General features: G+C 46.5%; 2 protein-coding genes across 6 annotated transcripts in view; one reads left to right on the top strand and one right to left on the bottom strand.

Annotated features, from left to right (window-relative positions):
- SACS (sacsin molecular chaperone) overlaps positions 1 to 14,973 on the top strand; it is a 90,147-nt gene extending 75,174 nt beyond the window's left edge. For all 4 annotated transcript variants that reach the window (XM_088842687.1, XM_055426384.2, XM_055426385.2 and 1 more), the window contains one exon: positions 1,242 to 14,973. In XM_088842687.1, coding sequence (XP_088698813.1) covers positions 1,242 to 12,799 — 11,558 coding nt within the window. In that variant the 3' untranslated portion in view covers positions 12,800 to 14,973. The remainder of the gene's footprint in view (positions 1 to 1,241) is intronic.
- A 3,206-nt stretch (positions 14,974 to 18,179) lies between these two features.
- Positions 18,180 to 24,502, bottom strand: part of SGCG (sarcoglycan gamma) — a 32,392-nt gene continuing 26,069 nt past the window's right edge. For both annotated transcript variants that reach the window (XM_055426389.2, XM_055426390.2), the window contains 2 exons: positions 20,933 to 21,056; positions 18,180 to 18,978 (listed from right to left, as the gene is read on the bottom strand). In XM_055426389.2, the coding sequence (XP_055282364.1) occupies positions 18,805 to 18,978; positions 20,933 to 21,056 (298 nt within the window). In that variant the 3' untranslated portion in view covers positions 18,180 to 18,804. The remainder of the gene's footprint in view (positions 18,979 to 20,932; positions 21,057 to 24,502) is intronic.

The following is a 24,502-nucleotide window of genomic DNA, read 5'->3' as shown; positions in this document are numbered from 1 at the left end:
TTGCATAAGATTGAATTTGAGATTTTTTTTATTTCCCTGTATAGGCAAATACATACCCACAGGTATATCATGTTATTTAAAAATTTTATTATTCCTGGTATTGTAGACAAATACATGGAAATACAAAATGAGCTTAGAAATAAAATGTTATTTTCTAGACCAGTGGCTGAAAATCAGCAAACATGTTTTTTCCCCAGAGAAAACCTTACTAGCCTCCTGGTTTATCAACCCTCCCAGAGTGCAGCTACCTGGTGCAGAAAGCATGCCATCACAGCTGGCCCCTGTGGCCTGTTGCTTACCCCTGAAGCACTGCTGCCAAGGCCAGAGTCCAGAAGAGTGCCCTTTCCTGGGTGATAAGCGCAAGTTAACGCTCCCTCGGAGGGTCGTGGCTGTGCTCCCTGCCCGGACACGCACAGAGCATCTCAAAGCTGGAACCTCGGCCCCTTCCTCTCTCCAGTGAGCCCTCAAGCCCCCTCTCCTCAAATGTCCAGTTGTGGTGGACAGGAAGCTCCAGATTCCTGGCGGCCTCAGCTCCTGCAGCCTGGGTCAGCTAGGACAGGGACACCAGTCCCCATACCCTCACCTGGAGCCTCGCTTTATCCTTTCAGCTGCTCGGCTCCTGGGAGCACCACAAAGAAAAATTCTTACAGGGCCTGCTTATAAATTATCCTTAAATAAAATGAGGCTTCTTTAAGCTTTATTCACATTTTCTTTGATGCTCTTATTTGTGGTCAAATCACCACTAAAAATTATTTTCCATGTTGATTCCATTTGTATGATACTATAGGGTAATTTTTAAAACACATGTAAGTGCATTCTATATATTTATTTAAAATAAGCACTTTCCAGGGGTTTCCCTGGTGGTCCAGTGGCTGAGACTCCATGCTCCCAATGCAGGAGGACTAGCTCAATCCCTGGCTGGGGAACTAGATCACAGTTGCTACAACTAAAGGTCCCACATGCTTCAATGAATTCTGAAGATCCTGCGTGTTGCAGCCAGCATCTGATGCAGTCAAATAAATAAGTAAAATTTATAAAAAAATAAAGTAAGCACTTTCCAGAGAAAAATATTACTTCTCTAGGCTCTATCAGCACAGTTATGCCAAATTGTTGCATTTTTACAGTGTGCTTAAAACGCTCAAAGTGACTTTCTGGGCCTATCTAATATGCAAGAATATGCAAGTTAAATAGGTGACAGTAGACTTGTATGTACTCATAGCATCTCTTTATGTGACTTGCAGGAAGACCCTGCACTCAGCTTCAGCTCCTGAATCCAGAACGCTTTGCACGTCTTATCAAAGACGTAATGAACACATTTTGGCCTGGCAGAGAGTTGATTGTCCAGTGGTACCCATGCGATGAAGACAGAAAGCACCCGTCTGTGTCATGGCTTAGGATGGTGTGGAAGCATCTCTATGTACATTTTTCAGAGGACCTGACTTTATTTGATGAGATGCCGCTCATCCCCAGGACCCCACTAGAAGAAGGGCAGACATGTGTGGAGCTCATCAGACTCAGGGCTCCTTCATTAGTCATTTTAGACGACGAGTCTGAAGCACAACTTCCAGAATTTTTAGCGGACGTGGTACAGAAGCTTGGAGGGATTGTCCTTAAAAAATTAGATGCCTCCATACAGCACCCACTTATTAAAAAATATATCCACCTGCCCTCACCAAGTGCTGTGCTGCACATCATGGAGAAGATGCCTCTGCAGAAGCTGTGTAACCAGGTTGCGTCACTGCTTCCGACACACAAAGACGCCCTGCGCAAGTTCTTGGCCAACTTGACTGAGAGCAGTGAGAAGGAGAAGAGAATAATTCAGGAGCTGACAATATTCAAGCGCATCAACCATTCGTCCAGCCAGGGGCTGTCCTCCTACACCAGGCTGAAGGGCTGCAGGGTACTGCACCCCGCGGCCACACTCCCGGCCGGCCTGCGGCTCTCCATCTCGGTGGTTGACAGCAGTGACGAGGCCACCGTCCGCCTGGCGAACCTGCTGAGGGTGGAGAAGGTCAGGACCACCAGCTGCTTGAAGCTCATCTTAAAAGACATAGAAAGTACATTTTACTCTCAAGAAGAGGTGACACACCTTGTGCTATGGGTCCTGGAGAACCTGTCCTCTCTCAAAAGTGAGAACCCAAATGTGCTTGATTGGTTAATGCCACTAAAGTTTATTCAGCTCCCTCCAGGGCGGCTGGTGATGGCCAGCGAACTCTTCGACCCTGACGTAGAGGTGTTGAAGGACCTCTTCTATGATGAAGAGGAAGCTTGTTTTCCACCCTCGGACTTTACCTCCCCAGACATCCTTCACTCTTTAAGACAGATTGGCCTGAAAAATGAAGCCAGTCTCAAAGAGAAAGATGTTGTGCAAGTGGCTAAAAAAATTGAAGCCTTACAGGCCAGTTCTTGTCCAAATCAGGACATTCTCCTGAAGAAAGCCAGGACACTCTTACTGGTTTTAAATAAGAACCCCGCCCTGCTGCACTCGTGTGAAGGGAAGGCAACCCTAAAGAAGATAAAATGGGTTCCAGCTTGCAAGGAAAGGCCCCCGAACTACCCAGGTTCCTTAGTCTGGAAGGGCGACCTCTGTGAGCTCTGTGTGCCCCCCGACATGTGCGATGCAGCCCATGCCATCCTGGTTGGCTCTTCACTTCCCCTCGTGGAGAGTGTCCATGTAAACTTGGAGAAAGCTTTAGGCATCCTCACAAAACCTGGTATCAATGCCGTCTTAAAGCACTTTAAGATCGTTGTGGATTGGTATACATCAAAGACCTTTAGCGATGAAGACTACTACCAATTCCAACATATTTTGCTTGAAATTTATGGATTCATGCATGATCATTTAAATGAAGGGAAAGATGCTTTCAGAGCCTTAAAATTTCCGTGGGTTTGGACTGGTAAAAAGTTCTGTCCTCTCGCCCAAGCTGTGATAAAACCATTCCATGATCTTGACCTTCAGCCTTATTTGCATAGTGTGCCTAAAACCATGGCAAAGTTCCACCAGCTGTTTAAAGCCTGTGGCTCAATAGAGGAGTTGACAGCAGATCATATTTCCATGGTCATTCAGAAGGTGTATCTCAAAAGTGACCAAGACCTCAGTGACCAGGAAAGCAAACAGAATCTTCATCTTATGTTGAACATTATCAGGTGGCTTTACAGCAATCAGATTCCAGCAAGCCCCAACACACCGGTTCCTATACATCATAGCAAGAACCCTTCCAAGTTCATCATGAAGCCAATTCATGAATGCTGCTACTGTGACATCAAAGTTGATGACCTGAATGACTTACTGGAAGATTCTGTGGAGCCGATCATTTTGGTGCACGAGGACATACCCATGAAAACTGCTGAATGGCTGAAAGTCCCATGCCTCAGTACAAGACTAATCAACCCCGAGAACATGGGCTTTGAGCAGTCAGGACAGCGAGAACCGCTGACGGTAAGGATCAAAAACATTCTGGAAGAGTACCCTTCGGTGTCAGATATCTTTAAAGAGCTTCTTCAAAATGCTGATGATGCGAATGCAACAGAATGCAGCTTCATGATTGACATGAGAAGAAACATGGACATCCGAGAAAATCTCCTGGACCCGGGGATGGCGGCGTGCCACGGGCCGGCTCTGTGGTCATTCAACAACTCCCAGTTCTCGGATTCAGACTTCGTGAACATAACCAGGCTTGGGGAATCTCTGAAGAGGGCCGAAGTTGACAAGGTTGGGAAGTTTGGTCTTGGGTTCAACTCTGTGTACCACATCACTGACATCCCTGTCATTATGAGCCGAGAGTTCATGATAATGTTTGACCCAAACATCAACCACATTAGCAAGCACATTAAGGACAGGTCTAACCCTGGGATCAAAATTAACTGGAGCAAACAGCAGAAGAGACTCAGGAAGTTTCCTAATCAGTTCAAACCATTCATGAACGTGTTTGACTGTCAGTTGCCCCTTACAGTGGAGGCACCCTACAGTTATAGTGGGACTCTGTTCCGACTGTCCTTCAGAACCCAGCAGGAAGCCAAAGTGAGTGAGGTCAGCAGCACCTGCTACAACACAGCTGACATCTACTCTCTGGTGGATGAGTTTAGTCTCTGTGGACACAGGCTTATCATTTTCACTCAGAATGTAACCTCCATGTACTTGAAGTACCTGAAGATTGAGGAGACCAATCCCAGCTTAGCACAGGACACAATAATCATAAAAAAAAAACCATGCGCCTCCAAAGCAGTGACCACACCTGTCATCAGCGTTCTAAAAGAAGCCGCTAAGCTCATGAAAACTTGTGGCACCAGTAACAAAAAGCTTCCTGCCGAGGCCCCCAAGTCATCTTGCATCCTACAGATCACAGTGGAGGAATTTCACCACGTGTTCCGAAGGATTGCGGACTTACAGTCACCACTTTTCAGAGGTCCAGAAGACGACCCGGCTGCTCTCTTTGAAATGGCTAAGGCGGGCCAATCCAAAAAGCCATCGGATGAGTTGCCCCAGAAAACCGTGGATTGTACCACGTGGTTGATCTGTACCTGCATGGACACAGGGGAGGCACTCAAGTTCTCCTTGAGTGAGAGCGGGAGAAGGTTGGGCCTGGTCCCATGTGGGGCTGTGGCAGTTCTCCTTGCTGAAGTCCAGGAACAGAAGTGGGCTGTGCGGCCACAGGCTGGAGAAGTGTTCTGCTATTTACCCCTGCGGATAAAGACGGGATTGCCAGTTCACATCAATGGGTGCTTCGCTGTTACTTCAAACAGGAAAGAGATCTGGAAGACAGACACAAAGGGGCGCTGGAATACCACCTTCATGAGGCACGTGGTTGTGAAAGCATACTTGGAGGCTCTCAGTGTGCTGCGTGAGCTAGCCACCAGCGGGGAGCTGACGGACTACACTTACCACACTGTGTGGCCTGACCCAGACCTAGTGCACGACGACTTTTCTGTCATCTGCCAAGGGTTTTATGAAGACATTGCCCATGGGAAAGGGAAGGACTTGACGAGGGTCTTCTCCGACGGGTCCACGTGGGTCTCCATGAAGAATGTGAGATTTCTGGATGACTCCATACTTAAAAGAAGAGATGTTGGTCCAGCCGCCTTCAAGATATTTTTGAAATACCTCAAGAAGACAGGGTCGAAAAACCTTTGTGCTGTTGAACTTCCTTCTTCGGTAAAGCTAGGATTTGAAGAAGCTGGCTGCAAACAGATACTGCTGGAAAATACATTTTCAGAGAGACAGTTTTTTTCAGAAGTGTTTTTCCCAAATATTCAAGAAATTGAAGCAGAACTCAGAGATCCTTTAATGAATTTTGTCCTAAACGAGAAAGTTGATGAGTTCTCAGGGATCCTCCGCATTACCCCATGTATCCCCTGCTCTTTGGAGGGGCATCCTCTGGTTTTACCATCAAGATTAATTCACCCTGAAGGACGTGTTGCTAAATTATTTGATATTAAAGATGGACGATTTCCTTACGGTTCCACTCAGGACTATCTAAACCCTATTATTCTGATCAAACTAGTCCAGCTAGGTATGGCGAAGGATGATATTTTGTGGGACGACATGCTGGAGCGTGCAGAGTCAGTAGCTGAAATTAATAAAAGTGATCACGGTGCTGCTTGTCTACGAAGTAGCATCCTGTTAAGTCTTATTGATGAAAAACTGAAAATAAGGGATCCAAGAGCAAAGGACTTTGCTGCAAAATATCAAACAATCCCTTTCCTCCCATTTCTGACGAAGCCTGCAGGTTTCTCTTTGGATTGGAAAGGCAACAGCTTTAAGCCTGAAACCATGTTTGCTGCAACTGACCTCTATATAGCTGAGCACCAGGATATAGTCTGTCTTTTGCAACCAATTCTAAATGAAAATTCTCATTCCTTCAGAGGCTGTGGGTCTGTACCCTTGGCAGTGAAGGAGTTTCTGGGTTTGCTCCGAAAGCCCACAGTTGAGCTGGTTGTAAACCAGCTGAGAGAAGTTGCAAAGTCAGTTGACGATGGGATCACATTATACCAGGAGAACATCACCAATGCTTGCTACAAATACCTCCATGAGGCGATGATGCAGAGCGACAGCACCAAGACGGCAGTCACTGAAAAGCTGAAAATCTTTAGCTTCATTCTAGTTGAGAATGCATATGTCAACTCAGAAAAGGTGGCTTTTCATTTAAATTTTGAAGCAGCCCCGTACCTTTATCAGTTGCCTAATAAATATAAAAATAATTTCCGTGAACTTTTTGAAAGTGTGGGTGTGAGGCAGTCTTTCTCTGTGGAAGATTTTGCCCTCGTTTTGGAATCCATAGCTCAAGAAAAAGAAACCAAACAAGTAACAGAAGAGAATTTTCAGCTCTGCCGGCGAATAATCAGTGAGGGGATATGGAGTCTCATTAGAGAAAAGAAACAAGAATTTTGTGAGAAAAATTATGGCTACATATTATTGCCGGATACTAACCTTAAGCTTCTCCCTGCGAAGTCTCTGTGCTATAATGACTGTCCCTGGATAAAAGTGAAGGACACCACTGTCAAGTACTGTCACGCAGACATACCCAGGGAAGTAGCTGTGAAACTGGGTGCAGTGCCAAAGCGGCACAAAGCCCTGGAACGGTATGCATCCAACGTGTGCTTCACGACACTAGGCTCGGAGTTTGGGCAGAAAGAAAAACTGACCAGCAGAATTAAGAGCATCCTCAATGCCTATCCTTCAGAAAAGGAGATGCTGAAAGAGCTGCTTCAGAATGCTGATGACGCGAAAGCCACGGAGATATGCTTCGTGTTTGACCCCAGGCAGCACCCAGTGGACAGGATATTTGATGATAAGTGGGCGCCCTTGCAGGGGCCAGCACTGTGTGTGTACAACAACCAGCCTTTCACGGAGGACGACGTCAGAGGGATCCAGAACCTGGGCAGAGGCACCAAGGAAGGGAACCCTTGTAAGACTGGGCAATACGGGGTGGGGTTCAACTCCGTGTATCACATCACAGACTGCCCCTCCTTCATCTCTGGCAATGACATCCTGTGCATTTTCGACCCTCATGCCAGGTATGCACCGGGGGCCACGTCCGTCAGTCCTGGACGCATGTTCAGAGACCTGGATGCGGATTTCAGAACTCAGTTCTCGGACGTTCTGGATCTTTACTTGGGAACCCACTTCAAGCTAGACAACTGCACAATGTTCCGGTTCCCTCTCCGTAATGCAGAAATGGCAAAGGTTTCAGAGATCTCATCAGTTCCATCATCGGACAGGATGGTCCAGAACCTCCTGGACAAGCTGCGGTCAGATGGGGCAGAGCTGTTAATGTTTCTTAACCACATGGAAAAAATCTCTATTTGTGAAATAGACAAAGCCACGGGTGCCCTGAACGTTCTGTATTCCGTGAAGGGCAACATCACTGATGGAGACCGGCTGAAGAGGAAGCAGTTTCACGCGTCTGTCATCGACAGTGTCACAAAGAAGAGGCAGCTCCCAGACATCCCAGTGCAGCAGATCACCTACACCATGGACACCGAGGACTCTGAGGGGAGCCTCACCACCTGGCTCATCTGTAACAGGTCTGGCTTCTCCAGCATGGATAAGGTGTCCAAGAGCGTTGTGTCAGCGCACAAGAACCAGGACATCACACTCTTCCCTCGTGGGGGCGTGGCTGCCTGTATCACCCACAACTACAAGAAGCCCCACAGGGTCTTCTGCTTCCTGCCGCTCTCTTTAGAGACAGGGCTCCCATTCCACGTGAACGGCCATTTTGCACTGGATTCAGCCCGCAGGAACCTATGGCGGGACGACAATGGGGTTGGCGTGCGCAGCGACTGGAACAGCAGCCTGATGATGGCACTCATCGCGCCCGCGTATGTGGAGCTGCTGGCCCAGCTAAAGAAGCGCTACTTCCCTGGCTCCGACCCAACGCTGTCGGTCCTGCAGAGCACGCCCATCCACGTTGTCAAGGACACGCTGAAGAAGTTCCTGTCGTTCTTCCCTGTCAACAGGCTGGACCTCCAGCCAGACCTGTACTGTCTGGTGAAGGCGCTGTACAGCTGCATCCATGATGACATGAAGCGCCTCCTTCCAGTGGTGCGCGCTCCCAGCATTGACGGCTCCGACCTGCACTCTGCCGTCATCATCACATGGGTCAACATGTCCACCTCAAATAAGACCAGGCCGTTCTTTGACAATCTACTGCAGGATGAGCTACAGCACCTTAAAAATGCAGATTATAACATCACCACACGCAAAACGGTCGCAGAGAACGTCTACAGGCTGAAGCACCTGCTCCTGGAGATCGGCTTCAACCTGGTTTATAACTGTGATGAGACTGCTAACCTGTACCACTGCCTTGTGGATGCCAACATCCCCGTGAGCTACGTTACCCCTGCCGATGTCCGGGCTTTCTTAATGACCTTTTCCTCCCCCGACACCAACTGCCATATTGGGAAGCTGCCCTGTCGTCTCCAGCAGACCAACCTGAAGCTTTTCCACAGTTTAAAACTTTTAGTCGATTATTGTTTTAAGGATGCAGAAGAAAGTGAGTTTGAAGTGGAGGGCCTGCCCCTTCTCATTACCCTGGACAGTGTTTTGCAAACTTTTGATGCAAAACGTCCCAAATTTCTAACAACATACCATGAACTGATCCCATCCCGCAAAGACCTGTTCATGAACACACTGTACTTGAAGTACAGCAATATTTTACTGAACTGCAAAGTTGCAAAAGTGTTTGACATTTCCAGCTTTGCCGATCTGCTGCCCTCTGTGCTGCCCCGCGAGTACAAGACCAAGAGCTGCACCAAGTGGAAAGACAGCTTTGCCAGTGAGTCTTGGCTGAAGAATGCCTGGCATTTCATCAGCGAGTCCATGAATGTGAAGGAGGACCAAGAGGAGACAAAGCCAGCCTTCGACGCCGTTGTGGACACCCTGAGAGATTGGGCCTTGCTCCCGGGGACGAAGTTCACTGTGTCGGCCAACCAGCTCGTGGTCCCCGAAGGGGACGTCCTGCTCCCGCTGAGCCTCATGCACATCGCTGTCTTCCCAAACGCCCAGACTGATAAGGTTTTTCATGCCCTCATGAAAGCCGGCTGCATTCAGCTGGCTTTGAACAAAATCTGCTCCAAAGACAGTGCATTTGTCCCTCTGTTGTCCTCTCACACAGCCAACATAGAGAGCCCCACAAGCATTTTGAAGGCTGTGCATTACATGGTCCAAACCTCAACGTTTAGAACTGAAAAATTAGTGGAAAATGACTTTGAAGCACTTTTGATGTATTTCAACTGCAATTTGAATCACTTGATGTCCCAAGATGACATAAAAATTTTAAAGTCACTTCCATGCTACAAATCCATCAGTGGTCGCTACATGAGCATTGCGAAGTTTGGAACATGCTACGTGCTTACAAAAAGTATTCCCTCTGCCGAAGTGGAAAAATGGACGCAATCATCGTCCTCTGCATTTCTTGAAGAGAAAATACACTTGAAAGAATTGTATGATCTGCTGGGTTGTGTACCCGTGGATGATCTTGAGGTATATTTGAAACACCTCTTACCAAAAATTGAAAATCTCTCTTACGATGCAAAACTAGAGCATTTGATTTATCTCAAGAATAGACTGTTGAATGTTGAGGAACTGTCCGAGATCAAGGAACAACTTTTTGAAAAGCTGGAAGGTTTATTGATAATCCATGATGCTAACAACCGACTAAAGCAAGCAAAGCATTTCTATGACAGAACTGTAAGAGTTTTTGAAGTTATGCTTCCTGAAAAATTGTTCATCCCAAAGGACTTCTTTAAAAAACTGGAGCAACTTATAAAACCCAAAAATCAAGTTGCATTTATGACCTCCTGGGTAGAATTCTTAAGAAACATTGGACTGAAACACATACTCTCTCAGCAGCAGTTATTGCAGTTTGCTAAGGAGATCAGTGTGCGAGCTAATACAGAAAACTGGTCTAAGGAAACGCTGCAGAACACGGTCGACATCCTTCTCCATCACATATTCCAAGAACGAACTGATCTGTTCGTGGGAGACTTCTTGAAAGAACTATCTCTGATCCCCTTCTTGTGTCCAGAGCGGGCCCCCGCGGAGTTCATCCGATTTCACCCTCAATATCAGGAGGTGAATGGGACACTCCCCCTCATCAGGTTCAGTGGTGCCCAGGTGAACCCAAAGTTCAAACAGTGCGATGTGCTGCAGCTGCTGTGGACGTCCTGCCCCATCCTCCCAGAGAAGGCCACGCCCCTGAGCATCAGGGAGCAGGCAGGGAGTGACCTCGGCCCCCAGGAGCAGCTGGAGCAGGTTCTGAGCCTGCTGAATGTGAACCTCGACCCCCCTGTGGACAAGGTCATCAACAACTGCAGGAACGTGTGCAACATCACGACGCTGGATGAGGATATGGTCAGGACTAGAGCCAAGGTCCTGAGGAGCATATACGAGTTCCTCAGCGCCGAGAAGAGGGAGTTCCGTTTCCAGCTGCGGGGCGTTGCTTTTGTGATGGTGGAAGATGGCTGGAAGCTCCTGAAGCCGGAGGAGGTGGTGATCAACCTGGAGTATGAGTCCGATTTCAAGCCGTATCTGTACAAGCTGCCCTTAGAGCTGGGCACCTTCCACCAGCTGTTCAAACATTTGGGTACTGAGGATGTCATCTCCACCAAGCAGTACGTGGAGGTGCTGAGCCGCATCTTCAAGAACTCCGAAGGGAAGCAGCTGGACCCAAACGAGATGCGCACTGTCAAAAGGGTCGTTTCTGGCCTATTCAGGAGTCTGCAGAACGACTCTGTCAAGGTGCGGGGTGACCTGGAGAACATCCGGGACCTCGCACTCTACCTGCCGAGCCAGGACGGCCGGCTGGTCAGGTCGAGCATCCTGGTGTTTGACGATGCCCCTCACTACAAGAGCCGGATCCAGGGCAGCATCGGGGTGCAGATGCTGGTGGACCTCAGCCAGTGTTACCTGGGGAAGGACCACGGCTTCCACACCAAGCTCATCATGCTCTTCCCCCAGAAGCTGCGGCCGCGCCTGCTGAGCAGCATCCTGGAGGAGCAGCTGGACGAGGAGACCCCAAGGGTGTGCCAGTTTGGGGCGCTGTGCTCACTCCAGGGCCGGCTGCAGCTCCTGCTGTCCTCTGAGCAGTTCATTGCGGGCCTCGTCAGGATCATGAAGCACGAGAATGACAACGCCTTCCTGGCCAATGAGGAGAAGGCCATCCGCCTCTGCAAGGCCCTCCGGGAAGGGCTGAAGGTGTCCTGCTTTGAGAAGCTTCAGACCACACTACGGGTGAAGGGCTTCAACCCCATCCCCCAGAGCAGGAGTGAGACCTTCGCTTTCCTGAAGCGGTTCGGGAACGCCGTCATCCTGCTGTACATACAGCACTCAGACAGTAAGGACATCAACTTCCTGCTGGCCTTGGCCATGACGCTGAAGTCGGCGACCGACAACCTGATCTCCGACACGTCCTACCTAATTGCTATGCTGGGATGCAACGACATTTACAGGATCAGCGAGAAGCTTGACAGCCTAGGCGTGAAATACGACTCTTCAGAACCATCGAAACTTGAACTGCCAATGCCTGGCACGCCAATACCTGCTGAGATTCATTACACCCTGCTCATGGACCCCATGAATGTCTTTTACCCAGGAGAGTACGTTGGGTACCTTGTCGATGCTGAAGGTGGGGACATCTACGGGTCATACCAGCCAACGTACACATACGCCATCATTGTACAAGAGGTCGAAAGAGAAGATGCTGACAACTCGAGCTTCCTAGGAAAGATTTACCAGATTGACATTGGCTACAGTGAATACAAAATCGTTAGCTCTCTGGATCTGTACAAGTTCTCACGGCCAGAGGAGAGCTCCCAGAGCAGAGACAGCGCCCCCTCCACCCCCACCAGCCCCACGGAGTTCCTGGCCCCTGGTCTTCGAAGCGTTCCACCCCTATTCCCTGGGAGAGAGGGCCTCAAGACCCCATCTTCCAAGCATCATTCCCCCAAAAAGCTCAAGGCTACTTCTCTCCCAGAAATTCTAAAGGAGGTGACATCTGTGGTGGAGCAAGCCTGGAAGCTTCCTGAGTCAGAGAGGAAGAAGATTATCAGGCGGCTGTACCTGAAATGGCACCCTGACAAAAACCCAGAGGACCACGACATGGCTAATGAGGTTTTTAAGCATCTGCAGAATGAGATTAACAGGTTAGAGAAACAGGCTTTTCTCGATCAAAATGCAGACAGAGCCTCGAGGCGGACGTTTCCCACCTCGGCTACCCGGTTCCAGTCAGAGAAGTTCTCCTTCCAGAGATTTTACACGTCGTGGAACCAGGAGGCCACGAGCCACAAATCTGAACGGCAGCAGCAAAATAAAGAGAAAGGCCCGCCGCCGGCTGGGCAGACGTACTCCCAGAGGTTCTTTGTCCCCCCTACTTTCAAGACGGTCGGCAACCCGGTGGAGGCTCGCAGGTGGCTGCGCCAGGCCAGGGCCAACTTCTCGGCTGCCAGGAATGACCTGCACAAGAACGCCAATGAGTGGGTGTGCTTCAAATGCTTCCTGTCTGCCAAGCTGGCTCTCATCGCGGCCGACTACGCCGTGCGGGGCAAGTCCGACAAGGACGTGAAGCCGACGGCCCTGGCGCAGAAGATTGAGGAGTACAGCCAGCAGCTGGAGGGCCTGACCAATGATGTCCACACCCTGGAGGCCTATGGTGTAGACAGCTTGAAGACCAGGTACCCTGACCTGCTGCCCTTCCCGCAGATCCCCAACGACAGGTTCACGTCTGAGGTCGCTATGAGAGTGATGGAATGTACTGCCTGTATCATCATAAAACTTGAAAACTTCATACAACAGAAAGTGTGAGGCAACACCGGGGGAGAAGCAGGGAGCGAGGTCCTGGACATGTCGTAGCACAGATATGACTCACTGTCCTTCCTTAAGCCTCATCGCCGGCATTCAGGGATGGTGAAGCACATTGGGGTTGATCAGGGAGAATCTCGGCCTTCTTATTAACCTGGATGTCCACAGGGGACCTTGACCTGAGAGAGTGGTGTTTTGAGGCTGGTGGTGAACTTGAAATCGCTGGATGCGGCTGGCTGGCCGGCCAGCACCTCTGTGAACTGCACTTTACACACCAAAGCTCAGCGGTCTATTAGATAGAGTCTCTGTGTCTCTGGTTGGTGGTGGGGGGCGGGGGGAGTTAGTTGTATGTTTTTAATGTATGCAGTATTTTTGAAGGAGCTAATGATACACTGGACATATCATTGGTTGAAACAAATTAGGGGGATTAGGTCTGTGGAGCTTTATCGTTTCTTTAAGCAGATCCTCTTGGGTGCATTATCAGCTGGATCTGATTATGAGCCTGTTGCAGTTTTACATACTAGATACTCAGCACATGTGTAATGTGGTACAATATTTTATCCTGAATACTACTTGATTGAGACTCTGCAGACAGCCCCCACTGGGGTACCCTGAATGCCCTTCACATCCTCTTCCTGGAGGTCCCCCTTCCTGGGCCTGCAGGCGTCCCAGATCACAAAGGTGGCACGCGGGAGACCCCAGTGGTGGCCCCTGTTCTCTCTGGATGTGAATATTGCTTCTGAGAACCGCTTGCCAAAGCCATGCCCCTCACCTGTGAGGGCATTTGCTTGATGTTTGTTTGTACGTGTTTCCCACAAACGCCCTAATTTATATGGTGTGGTTGGACAGGATGTGATCTTTCATTGTCTAAAGGTGCTGCACTCAACATTTTTTGTCCCTCAACATGGCACTTAGTGGAGTTTTTTCCTTTGGATTTCACTCTGAAGACATTAAAAAATTGTAAAATCATGTGACAATATCCAGTAGGTTATAAAAGAGGAATTATCAGCTTGTGTCTTCCCCATGAATAATTCAGAACTGATGTTTAATTTTTATCATGTTTGAATGTCCTATGAACGTTATATCCCTTGCAGAAGATAAAAGATGATAATTAGTTTATTTAAGTGTGCTGGCTGTAAATGATGTGCAGTATAATATTTTATGCAATTAAGGGCTTATGGGACATATTACCACTTTTTTTACTTGTACTGGTAATAAGGAATGTTTGCGCCTCCACTATTATATTGCTTCTGGATGTGAGCCATGTGATAATTTCTGCTATGATATTAAGTGCCACAATTTTAATAAAGCAAATGTACATATGAAGTCATTGTAACTGGTATTTCTTGAGAAATAGTTCCTTGAAAATCAAACTTAGTATCTTCCTGTATTAAGGCTTGACATGCTGTGTATATGTGTGTTTATTGGAAATATTAGGGTAGAACTTTCCTATATATTTTATACTGGAATTTTAAAAGGTTTCTTTTTATGATTGAGTATAAAGTACTTGGTATATACTCAGTTTATTAGGTGCTTGTTGATTTTGTTAAGAGTTGATTTTATTTCACCTTTTTAGGGAATGCGATTAGTTGACATTTGTGATTTTTGTTTTTGTTCAGTTGCTAAATTGTATCTGACTCCTTGCAAGCCCCCCATGGACTTCAGCATGCCAGGCTTCCCTGGCCTCCCCTATCTCCTAGAATTGGCTCAAATTCATGTCCACTGAGTCATGATGTTGTCCAACCATCTCATCTTCTGTCACCCCCTTCTCCTTTTGCCTTCAATCTTTCCCAGCATCAGGGTCTTTTCCAGTGAGTTGACTCTTTGCATCAGGTGGCCAAAGTATTGGAGCTTCAACATATATGATACACATACGTATTTGGAAATATATGAAATAGAATTATTCTGTAGTAGAGTCTAGATAGATGCCAGTCTTGCCTCAGGGAAGGGCTGTGTGCTGGGGCTAGTTCACACCTGAGCCCTAACAGGTGGGAGATGTTCCCCTTATGCCTGAGGAACAAGTTTTCAAACCTTACAAACCAAACTTGGGGTTCTTTGTCCTGGGGCCCCCCAAATGCTGGGTCTCCAGCTACCTGGGACTTTTAAGTTCTTGAAACTCAGATTCAACACTTGGAATGTATTTTATTGCTTTCAGATATTAAAATGTACACAGAAAGTTTTGGCCTTTGTGATAGTTGATGTAGTTGGTGTTTTGTGTTTTTTCTAGACTTCCTTTAACAGAAAAATTATAGGTCCACAGTCCTTTACATGAATCCCTTGCATCCAAATGTATTTCAGAGTTTGGATTTTAGAAAGTTAATACCAATGCATATAAACTGGGTTTAATGAGGGTTTTCCATTGGGGGTGGGGGTTGGGCCACTCCCTTTAATCAGACACAGTGAAACCATGAACACCCACCCACCCTAAACTGCACAGACCTGAGAAATAGCCTCATCTAAACTTAGATCAGGTTTTGCTGCCCAGAGTTTACAGCAGATGGATTTGGGAAGTTTTCATTATTTGAAACTTTTAGATTTTGAAGTTCAAGGTAAGGAATTTTGGACCCGAACTATTTTTTTAATTATTATTTTACACCTTTTACCCTATTTTGCTTTTCTTATTAAAGGAAACTGGAGACTGCCAACCGGTGTGTGAGCAGCTACTCCCGGGGAGGGGGTTGGAACAGGCCTTCTGCCCATGGAGGCGGGCTCTGTGCTGCCCTGTGGGCAGGAGGCCCAAGTGGTCCGCAGCCGCCAGGGGGGAACAGGTGAAGGCCCGAGAATGATGCTGGGAAGACATTCATGTAGCCTTAGTCAAATAAAGAGAAGTAGTTGACAGGTCAGCTTTGGGGACCAGTGGGTGTCCTTCCATCAGTGCCAGTCGACATCCTGTGTCCTTCCAGCGTTTTGTCAACCTCAAGGATAAGAGAGTAGAAAATGGCTAGTAGACGAGACTTAGCTAGTCATGTATTGCTCAGGGTTCCACCAGAGCCTGGAGCCAGTGGGAGGCATGCGGACACCACGTAGGAAGAGGTCTCCTTCCAGGAGCTGACCGGCCATTGGGGCCGGAGCCCGTGCCCGCAGGATGCCTGCCCATGGGCGGGAGCCAGAGCTTCCTAACTGCGGGTGGAGTTTCCTAAACCCCTGACTTCTAGAGCTTCTCCACTGAACTTGTTTTGCCACATTTGGTCTAAAGTGTCATCAGTCCTCCATTGGTTAGGAAGCTAGTCCCAGGCCCGTGCTGTCAAGGCATGGGAGAGCCTGGGGGGACCTGGGTACCAGAGCCAACGTGAGTTACATTTTATTTAAAAAGAACCGCATGTTTAAAATCTCTGCTTCTTTCTTTTGTGTTTGTTAAGGCCCTGGATACAAAGCCCAGGACAAAAACCGAAGCTGCACTGACTATTCAGCTCAAAATTCACTTTCTACTCTGTGACCTTCTTACCCTCTTGTTCCACCTGCTTGTTTATGCCTGACCCAAAGTTCACTTGGTTTTCAAACCACAGCCAGTGTGCAGTGGTAGTTACAATACAGAGAAGGCTGAAGCCCGGTGAGCTGTGATGTGTTAGATCGGGGAACGGCAGGGACAAACAGTACAAGCAACCCAGCCTCGCTGGCTTCATGCTGGGGATGGCTTTGCCCTTCAGAAGAGCTCCTGCCCTGCTCCCCTGTCCCCCATGAGCAGAGACTGACCTGAGGGGTGCCCGAGGTGGGAAACTGAGCCCTGTAGGAGCTGCGGAGCCTGTGAGGGCTTGAGAGGGGAAAGGTTCACGTTTGCTCCACTGAAAGGTCTTAGCAAGTCTAGTTTGCTGCAAATCTACCTTTACTATTAAAGTTGACATTTTGATCTTCATTTTTTGACTTGTGTCTGCTTCTCAGTCGGTTTGGAAATTGGAAAAGAAATAAAGACTGTTTTTCAAGGTCCCTAAAGTATCAACCAATACTCAGTGGTCGTAACCACTTGGTGTGTAGTGCTCTCCATGTATGTGCCTCGTTGCGGGTGCTCCTAGCACGGCCTTGGCCCTTCAGTGGAGATTAAAACTACACTGTATAATGTACTTAAGAAGGTAGGTTTATGCAGTACATTCTAGAATATAGCCCATCTGAAAGTCTGTCTTGTAACCAAGGAGAAATTCCTCATCACTCTGGAGAATGTAGCTAGAACAAAAGTTTGGATTTACACCTTTTATTTAAAATGTTCTGTTCCCCATCCTTTGATTCTTTTTTTTTTTTTTTGACTCTGCTTTATCATCAACATTTTTTTGGACACGTGCACACATTCCATGAGAACCCATCTACATCAACTGGGTTGGAAGACTTTTTCTTTCTGCATCGACATGATATAAGAGTAAATATGACACAAAATGACAACACAACAGGAGTGTCACAGCAAGAAAGCAGACATTAATTTTAAAATCAGGACTTAACTAAATGGAAAAGGAAAATACTTATTTAAATAATCTAAGCCCCCACCCTCCCAATACCCTGAAACTAGGAGCATTATATTCAGAGTTGAGTTTGCTCTTAACTGATTAGGACACACTGTATTTTTCAAATTTTAATTTGTATTTTATTTTGTATTAGTTTCAAATGTTTATGATACCAGTAATTTAAATATTAAGGAACTGTTAGGAGTGGGTTGCATTGTTAACACCTTGTTAAGACAGCATTAGAAATAAAGACTTCACTTTTCTCTCAGTTCTGAGACTGGAAAATGAAACTGATGTTGTATTTCTAGTCATAAATCCTTTAATGGGAAAGTTGCAATGCTGTTGGTCCCACCACATCTTGTGCCATGTGGGGATTCTAATGGGAATGATCAGTAAAACACACATCAAAACCAACACCTGGTGTTTGGTGTGATGAAGGCATTCTACCGTGTAAGTAAAACCACAAAACCAAAGCATTCATGGGTTCAGTGTATGTGTCCACCGTATTCATATACAGATCACACAGCCGAGGATGGCAACTGTGAGCAGTGACTTGGTGAAGCGCCACTCCACCCCCGGTCTCTCACCTCTCCTGTGAGGTGAGCACACGGGCTGGGCAGCGGCAAGCCCCCACCAGCTCATGGGGCCATCTTGGTGGATGACAAAACTTCCCTTGACTTTAGTTTCTCCACCTTTCACATAGGCATCAGCCCGTCTGTGCAGGTATCAGGTAAACAGGTGATGCAGGTGCAATGAGACACAGACCAAAGTTTTCCAAAGTGAAAACTGATGTTGAAATGTTAGGGTCCAGTTGAGTTTAATTTTAGTAGATATTGGGTGACCTGTGACTTGACTCATCTGAACCTTTTTTTTTTTTATCACCAGCAACTGGGGGAAAAACAGCACTGAACTCAAAAAGAGTTGTGAGGATTAAAGAAAGTAACACACACTGTGAAGTTTATGAAAAATGTAGGTTGATTTTTATTGCTCATGGACTATATAAAGAAACATGATCAGTTGTGTACAATTTATTCTCCTGGCCACATTCTGAACGTCAGATCAATCTCAACATCCCTTTAAAACTTGAAGATTTTCTTCTGAAACCGGACACACTTTGCGTTGAAATAAATACAGCTCCTGCAGGATTGAATGACACAGTGGAAAACCTCAGAGAACTCTGGGGCACCTGTGCAGGACTCAGACTACTCCCACTGGAGGTCAGAGGTCCCCAGCTGAGCATCACACATCCATGCATCCATTCCACACAGCAGCCCAACATCCCATCACAGAGCGACACACACAGGACAGGAAAAGTCACAATGGTTCTGATGGCAACGAGCCCATCTGGTGGGATCAACATCTTCTTCTGATCCTTGGACTTCTGTGTCTTAGATCCACTCTGAGATTACAGAGTTTGATGGGAACATTTTCAGTGGTATGTTTAAGCTCCTTTCAAACTCCCATGTGCAAACTCGGCTCAGTGTTGTTGAGTGGGAAGTGTTCCAGCTGGGAAGGTTGAGGTCTGCACTGCTGAGCGCACCGAGACACGGCAGGTGCTCCCTGGGCGATGCCCATGGTTTAGAGGCAGAGGTGACTGTGCTCGTGGCACGTGGTACCCATGCCGGCCACAGACAGGTAGAGCTTCCCATCCGGACACGCACAGACTTCGTAGAGCCCCTGGGAGCTGCCCGCGGGCCCCTGGCTCCCTAGAGCCAGCTCAGGCAAACACACAGTTTCCGCGTCGAGCACAAGCTGTTTGGGAGAGAACGAGACAAGACGTGGTCAAGGAGGAAGGGACACGACGAATACCACGAAACTCAAATGCTCCAAATGTTCCAAGTTCTTCCTCTGCATAGAAGATGAAGTAGGTACCTGCCTCGGCTGAAGTCACATTATGATGACCTGATTCTTTCAAAGCCTATTTCTAGTTGTTTCCATCTGGGCAGAGGGGATAAATATTCCTTAGGAAATGGAGGGAAGTCTTTTTTTTTTCTTTTACTCATTGCACTAGGCCAGCTAGGAAAGTGTATTATGTGACACTCCTTGAAGACCTTTCAGAGTTATCTGGCCAAAATAATACCATTTTTTGATTCACATTGACCTTGTATTCCACTTTGACTTTCAGCTTCTCCTCCTATTAGGATAAAGTACAAGCCGCAGAAGTAGACTCATCTTATTCATTTACCCTGTGAATGCTGGAATTGCTCATGATACTATTTTCCTAAGAGAGGCAATTAAATTCATGGTAATGGCTAGCAACCATTTCTCCAGCTTTTAAAATTTTATTTGCGACTCTGTTGCCTTCTATTAGATACAGGCAGGTGACACATAGTCAACTAAAATGAGAGGGAAGCCACTGGACTTTTTGTTCCTGGAGAGGTTTAGTTGAACCGAGATGCACACAAATGGCTGTTGATTGAGTTTTGGAAATCTCTTGACAGCTAAAAGAAATCAGAGTCATAGCACAGAGCAACCAAGCCTGAGCCCTGGCAGGGTGCTCACTTATCAGAACTAACTAAACTATGTTTGGGAAGCTCCCACGTTCTTCCTCGCCAACAAGGTTGAATCCCACCTTTGTTTTATGTGGCTCTGGTCCTGTCAGGCCAAGCTCTGAATACACTGGCACCCCGGGATGCTGACGTCTCTGTGGGAGGCGCAGGGTGACAGTACAAGTGCATGGCAGGCAGGCTTTGCCCTGGGGTCTGGGTCACTGTCAAAGCAAGAAGTCAAATGGGTCTTATGTTTTTTGGAGCAGAACCTATATAGGTTATTGTCTAATGCTTTGCTGCTGCTGCTGTTAGTTACTAAGTTGTGTCCGACTCTTTGTGACCCATGGACTATAGCCAGCCCAGGCTCCTCTGTCCATGGGATTTCCCAGGCAAGAATACTTGGGTTGACATTCCCTTTTCTAGGGGATCTTGCCAAGCCAGGGACTGAACCTACCTCCTGGGGTCTCCCTCTGCAGCTTCAACCACACCCCCTTTTAATATTAAATTAATATCAGTTCAAAATTATCTTTCTTCATTGATGTCTCTTAGCCCTGTGATAGTGAAGTAAATACTATTTCCTGTACTTGACAAATGAGGAGAGAGGCCCAGAGAGGCCTGTTAATGTCCCTGATTCAAACAGGTAATTGGTGAATTGATCTCACATTAGAAGGATCAATAAATAGTAGGGAGCCTATGCCTTGCTGCCCATTCTGAGAGGGGCTCTTATCAGCGATGTTTTATTTCTGGACTGGAGGTTCCAGAGTTTTCTTTATTGCAACTCTTATTTTTCATATTTGACTTTCACTGAACCAGGACTTGATGTAAGTGAGCACCCTGGTTGGTAAAAAAAAAAAGAGTTATCACTTATAGGTGACCCCCAGTGACAGTTCTACTGAGAGGGTCACTAGGAAGTGGCAGGATGGACATTCTTTGCGAGCTCTGAATGTCCAGGACTTTTTCAAAGTTGAAAACAACAAGAGACTTGATAGCACAAATGCCAAAGAAAGCAGTCTGCATCCAACAGAGACTGCTTTTAACCTTTCTTGGCTTTTCTTTCAGTGTTAAATTTTTTCCTTCTTTCACATTTTCTGTGACGCCTTTCATGACGTCTCTTTACAAACTGTAATTTGCTGATGCCTTATGAATGTCATCATTACTTAGTGGACGTGAGGCTTGTACAATGTGAACACCCACCACCCACCGTCCACAGGACTCACCATCCCATCACTGCTCTGAAGAATGATGTCCATCTGGGTAAGGGCCTCGATCTTCCCCGCAGGGGCTTGAATGTGAATGCCTTTTGGGGCGTCCATGCTGAGACTCCGTGTTGGGGATTCTAGTCTGAAATGAGGGAAGGAACCCAAGAAAAAATGGCATAAAAAACAGCCACCCCAGGAATCCCCCAACCAATGGAGAATATACTATATATTTTACTGATTATATTCTTAGAGAACATAAATCTTAGAGAATATAATCAGTAAGACATAGTATCTTACAATAGAGATAGAGACATGCAGCGAATATAATCAGTAAGATATATAGTATATTCACTCATTTAAAACTTTTTTTAATTAATTATTTTAATTGGATGCTAATTCCTTTATAATATTGTGGTTTTTGCCATACATTGGGAGCCTGACATGCTGCAGTCCATGGGGTTGGGCTGAACAGCTGCTGTTCAGTCACTAAGTCATGTCCAACTCTCTGCAACCCCATGGACAGCAGCACACCAGGCTCCTCTATCCTTCACTATCTCCCAGGGTTTGCTCAAACTCATGTCCATTGAGTCGGTGATGGCATCCAACCATCTCATCCTCTGTCGTCTCCTTCTCCTGCCATCAATCTTTCCCAGCATCAGGGTCTTTTCCAGTGAGTCAGCTCTTCCCATTGGGTGGCCAAAGTATTGGAGCTTCAGCTCCAGCATCAGTCCTTCCAATGAACATTCAGGGTTGATTTTCATAGATAAATCCAGAAATAAAGTGAAGTAAAGAAATTAACTTCCCATCAATGAGAATCTATGAAATTAGTATCCTCTGAAAACTGATGCAAACGTTAGACCATTCCAGCCCTGTGCGGCAGCTCTGGACAGCGTGGTCAGCGGTATGGCATGCCACACCAGAAGAAAGTGCTACTGGTGAATATCTCTGGAAAATTATCTTTTTTAGCCAAAACCCAAAATTCTTTGGGAAAAAGAAATTTAAGGGCAACACATTGATTTTCTTGGACTTTGTTGTTTGCTTTTTTTTGATTTAGGAAGATTATAGGGCACATGCAGCAATTTCTCCTGGAAAAACAATTAACTAATGGAGTTTACAGACAGGGTGGAGACTGGCCTCATCAGGCCTTGTTTCTGTAAGATTCAGCAGCATCTCCTTGTGATTTAGTCAAACACAGATGCAGAACCAGGAACACAGGAGCAGGGAACTTCTCTTATTTGCTTCTGCCTGGAAACGACTGATGGTATTGCCACCAGATGGCCCAACAGGATCACTGGACAGGCTTTTCAGCTGCCCCAACCTGACTCAACCCAAAGGTGAAAGGCTGACCTGCTTGGAATGCTTAAAGATCCATGAGAAGGAGAAAAGGACCCATCCCACTGCAGGGTCAGAGTAGGGTGCAGGTGGTAGGAGAAAGAAAGGGTAACATTTAAGAGGCGAGAAACACCTGGTAATGAATTTGTGTCTGAAGTGACTGATGGACTTTTAAAATAATTTCTTAATTGAAGTATAGTTGATTTACGATGTTGTGTTAATTAATTTTGGCTGCATAGAAAAGTGACTTGGTCATACATATATATGCATATATATAATTTTTTATATTCTGTTCCATTATAGTTTATCACAGAATATTGAGCACAGTTCCCTATGCTACACAGTAGGACCTTGTTGTTCATCCCTCCTGTATATAATAATCTGCATCTGCTAATCCCAGGTCCCCAATCCTTCCCTCCCCCAGCCCGCTTGGCACCCACGTCTATTCTTCATGTCCTTCAGTCTGTTTCACAGTTTCATTTGTGTCATATTTTAGATTCCACGTATAAGTGATGTCCTATATTACCTGTCTTCCTCTGTTTGGCTTACCTGACTTAGTATGATAATCTCTAGTTGTATCCATGTTGCTGCAAATGACATGATTTTGTTCTTGTTTATGACTGAGTGGTACTGATCAACCTTTAAATCAGGTGGATTACTACCTTTAATTGGCAGGTTTTCTCATCCACCACTATTTGTTATGGAAAATAAAGCTTCCTTTTCTTATGTACTTCTCAGTATGTAAGATCTGACCTGTTATACATGTTAAAATATGACTTTGAGTGTTAGAAGCAGAGATATTCCTGGAACGTATTGGTCACGTTCTGTTGGGTTTAGGTGTTCAGGGAAACACGCTGGTTCCTACATGAGCCTGGTTTGCTGATGGAAGCACCTTCTGGCCACTGCTAACTGCCTGCGTCTTTCCTGCCTGGACTGATGGAATACAAAGGAGGGGAAGGAGGAGGGTGTGAGCACTCTGCACCGCTGGGCGCATTTCAGGGACCCTGGCGAAGGTGAGTCCATTTCCAGGGTCATTCTCAAACCACAAGTGACTTCAACAGGACCAATGACTAGTTGTCAATGTTCTCACAACACGATGCTCCTAGAAGCAGACTTAGTCCCCTCTGCATCATTTCTATCGTTGAAGACAAAACATTTCAATTCAGCACAGGTTTAGACCCATATTACCAAAAAGGCTGAGATGAGAATGCTCTGAAGTACACATTTCCATGAATGCGTTAAACATGGTCAGATATCAAAGCCCTAACATTCACATGGAAAAACAAGCAAGAACAGACAGAGAAATGGTGAGAGAAAAAAATCTGAGAGGGTCTGTGTGTATGTGTGTGTGTGTGTGTGTGTGTGTGTGCACGCATGCGCGTGTGTGCTTAGTCTTACCAGATGCTGAAATATCTTCTCAAGATCTATGAGATATCTCTGGGCATTTCATACGCACTAGGTTGTAGCTTGGACTCTCAGTCTCCATAAAATATTCAAGTTCCAGCCCCTAGTCTCTGTGGAATCCTGATTTCTCGTGAGTACCCCTGACTTAGCTTCCACTCCACCATGGGCTTCCCAGTTAGCTCCAGTGGTGAAGAACCCACCTGCAATGCAGGAGATGCACGAGACCTGGGTTCAACCTCTGGATTGGGAAGATCCCCTGGAGGAGAGCATGGCAACCCACTCCAGTATTCTTGTCTGGAGAATCCCGTGGACAGAGGAGCCTGGTGGGATACAGTCCATGGGGTTGCAAAGAGTCAGACATGACTGAGAGACACATGTGCTGACCATGAATTCTCTACTTGATTACAGGGACCTGGGAATGAATGGGCTTCCTTGGTTTCTACTTAAGTGATATTTATAAACTCTATTAAGGAAACCAATATTTACAAGTGTTTGAAATGGGAACAAATGCTTCCATGTCTGTTCATTTTGCTAATCTAATGAAGAAACATATGTGTTACTATATCCTAGATATGGTTTCCGCTATCACATCCCTACTGGGCTGTAGGGGCTTTGCAGTTTGCCCCAATGCGTCCACATCTACTGATTCCGTAAGTTTCTGTTCAAGAGCTTTCTTATCTGTGACTTCATCTCAGATCACCCTAGGAAGTGTTATACTCTTTCTCCTACACCCTCACTATTGTTTTAAACCTTCATCATTTCAATTAATGATATCATTGTAACTTGTTTGCACGTTTCTTTCTCCCAACAGACTTTAAACTCACGAAGGTCAGGGACCATGCCTTTTATCAC

Source organism: Moschus berezovskii, chromosome 13, assembly GCF_049115385.1.
Source record: "Moschus berezovskii isolate FMDL1 chromosome 13, NW_MosBer_1.0, whole genome shotgun sequence".
NCBI classification, from domain to species: domain Eukaryota; kingdom Metazoa; phylum Chordata; class Mammalia; order Artiodactyla; family Moschidae; genus Moschus; species Moschus berezovskii.
Note: the sequence above shows the minus strand (reverse complement) of the source record. Positions and strands in the feature narration are given on the sequence as shown.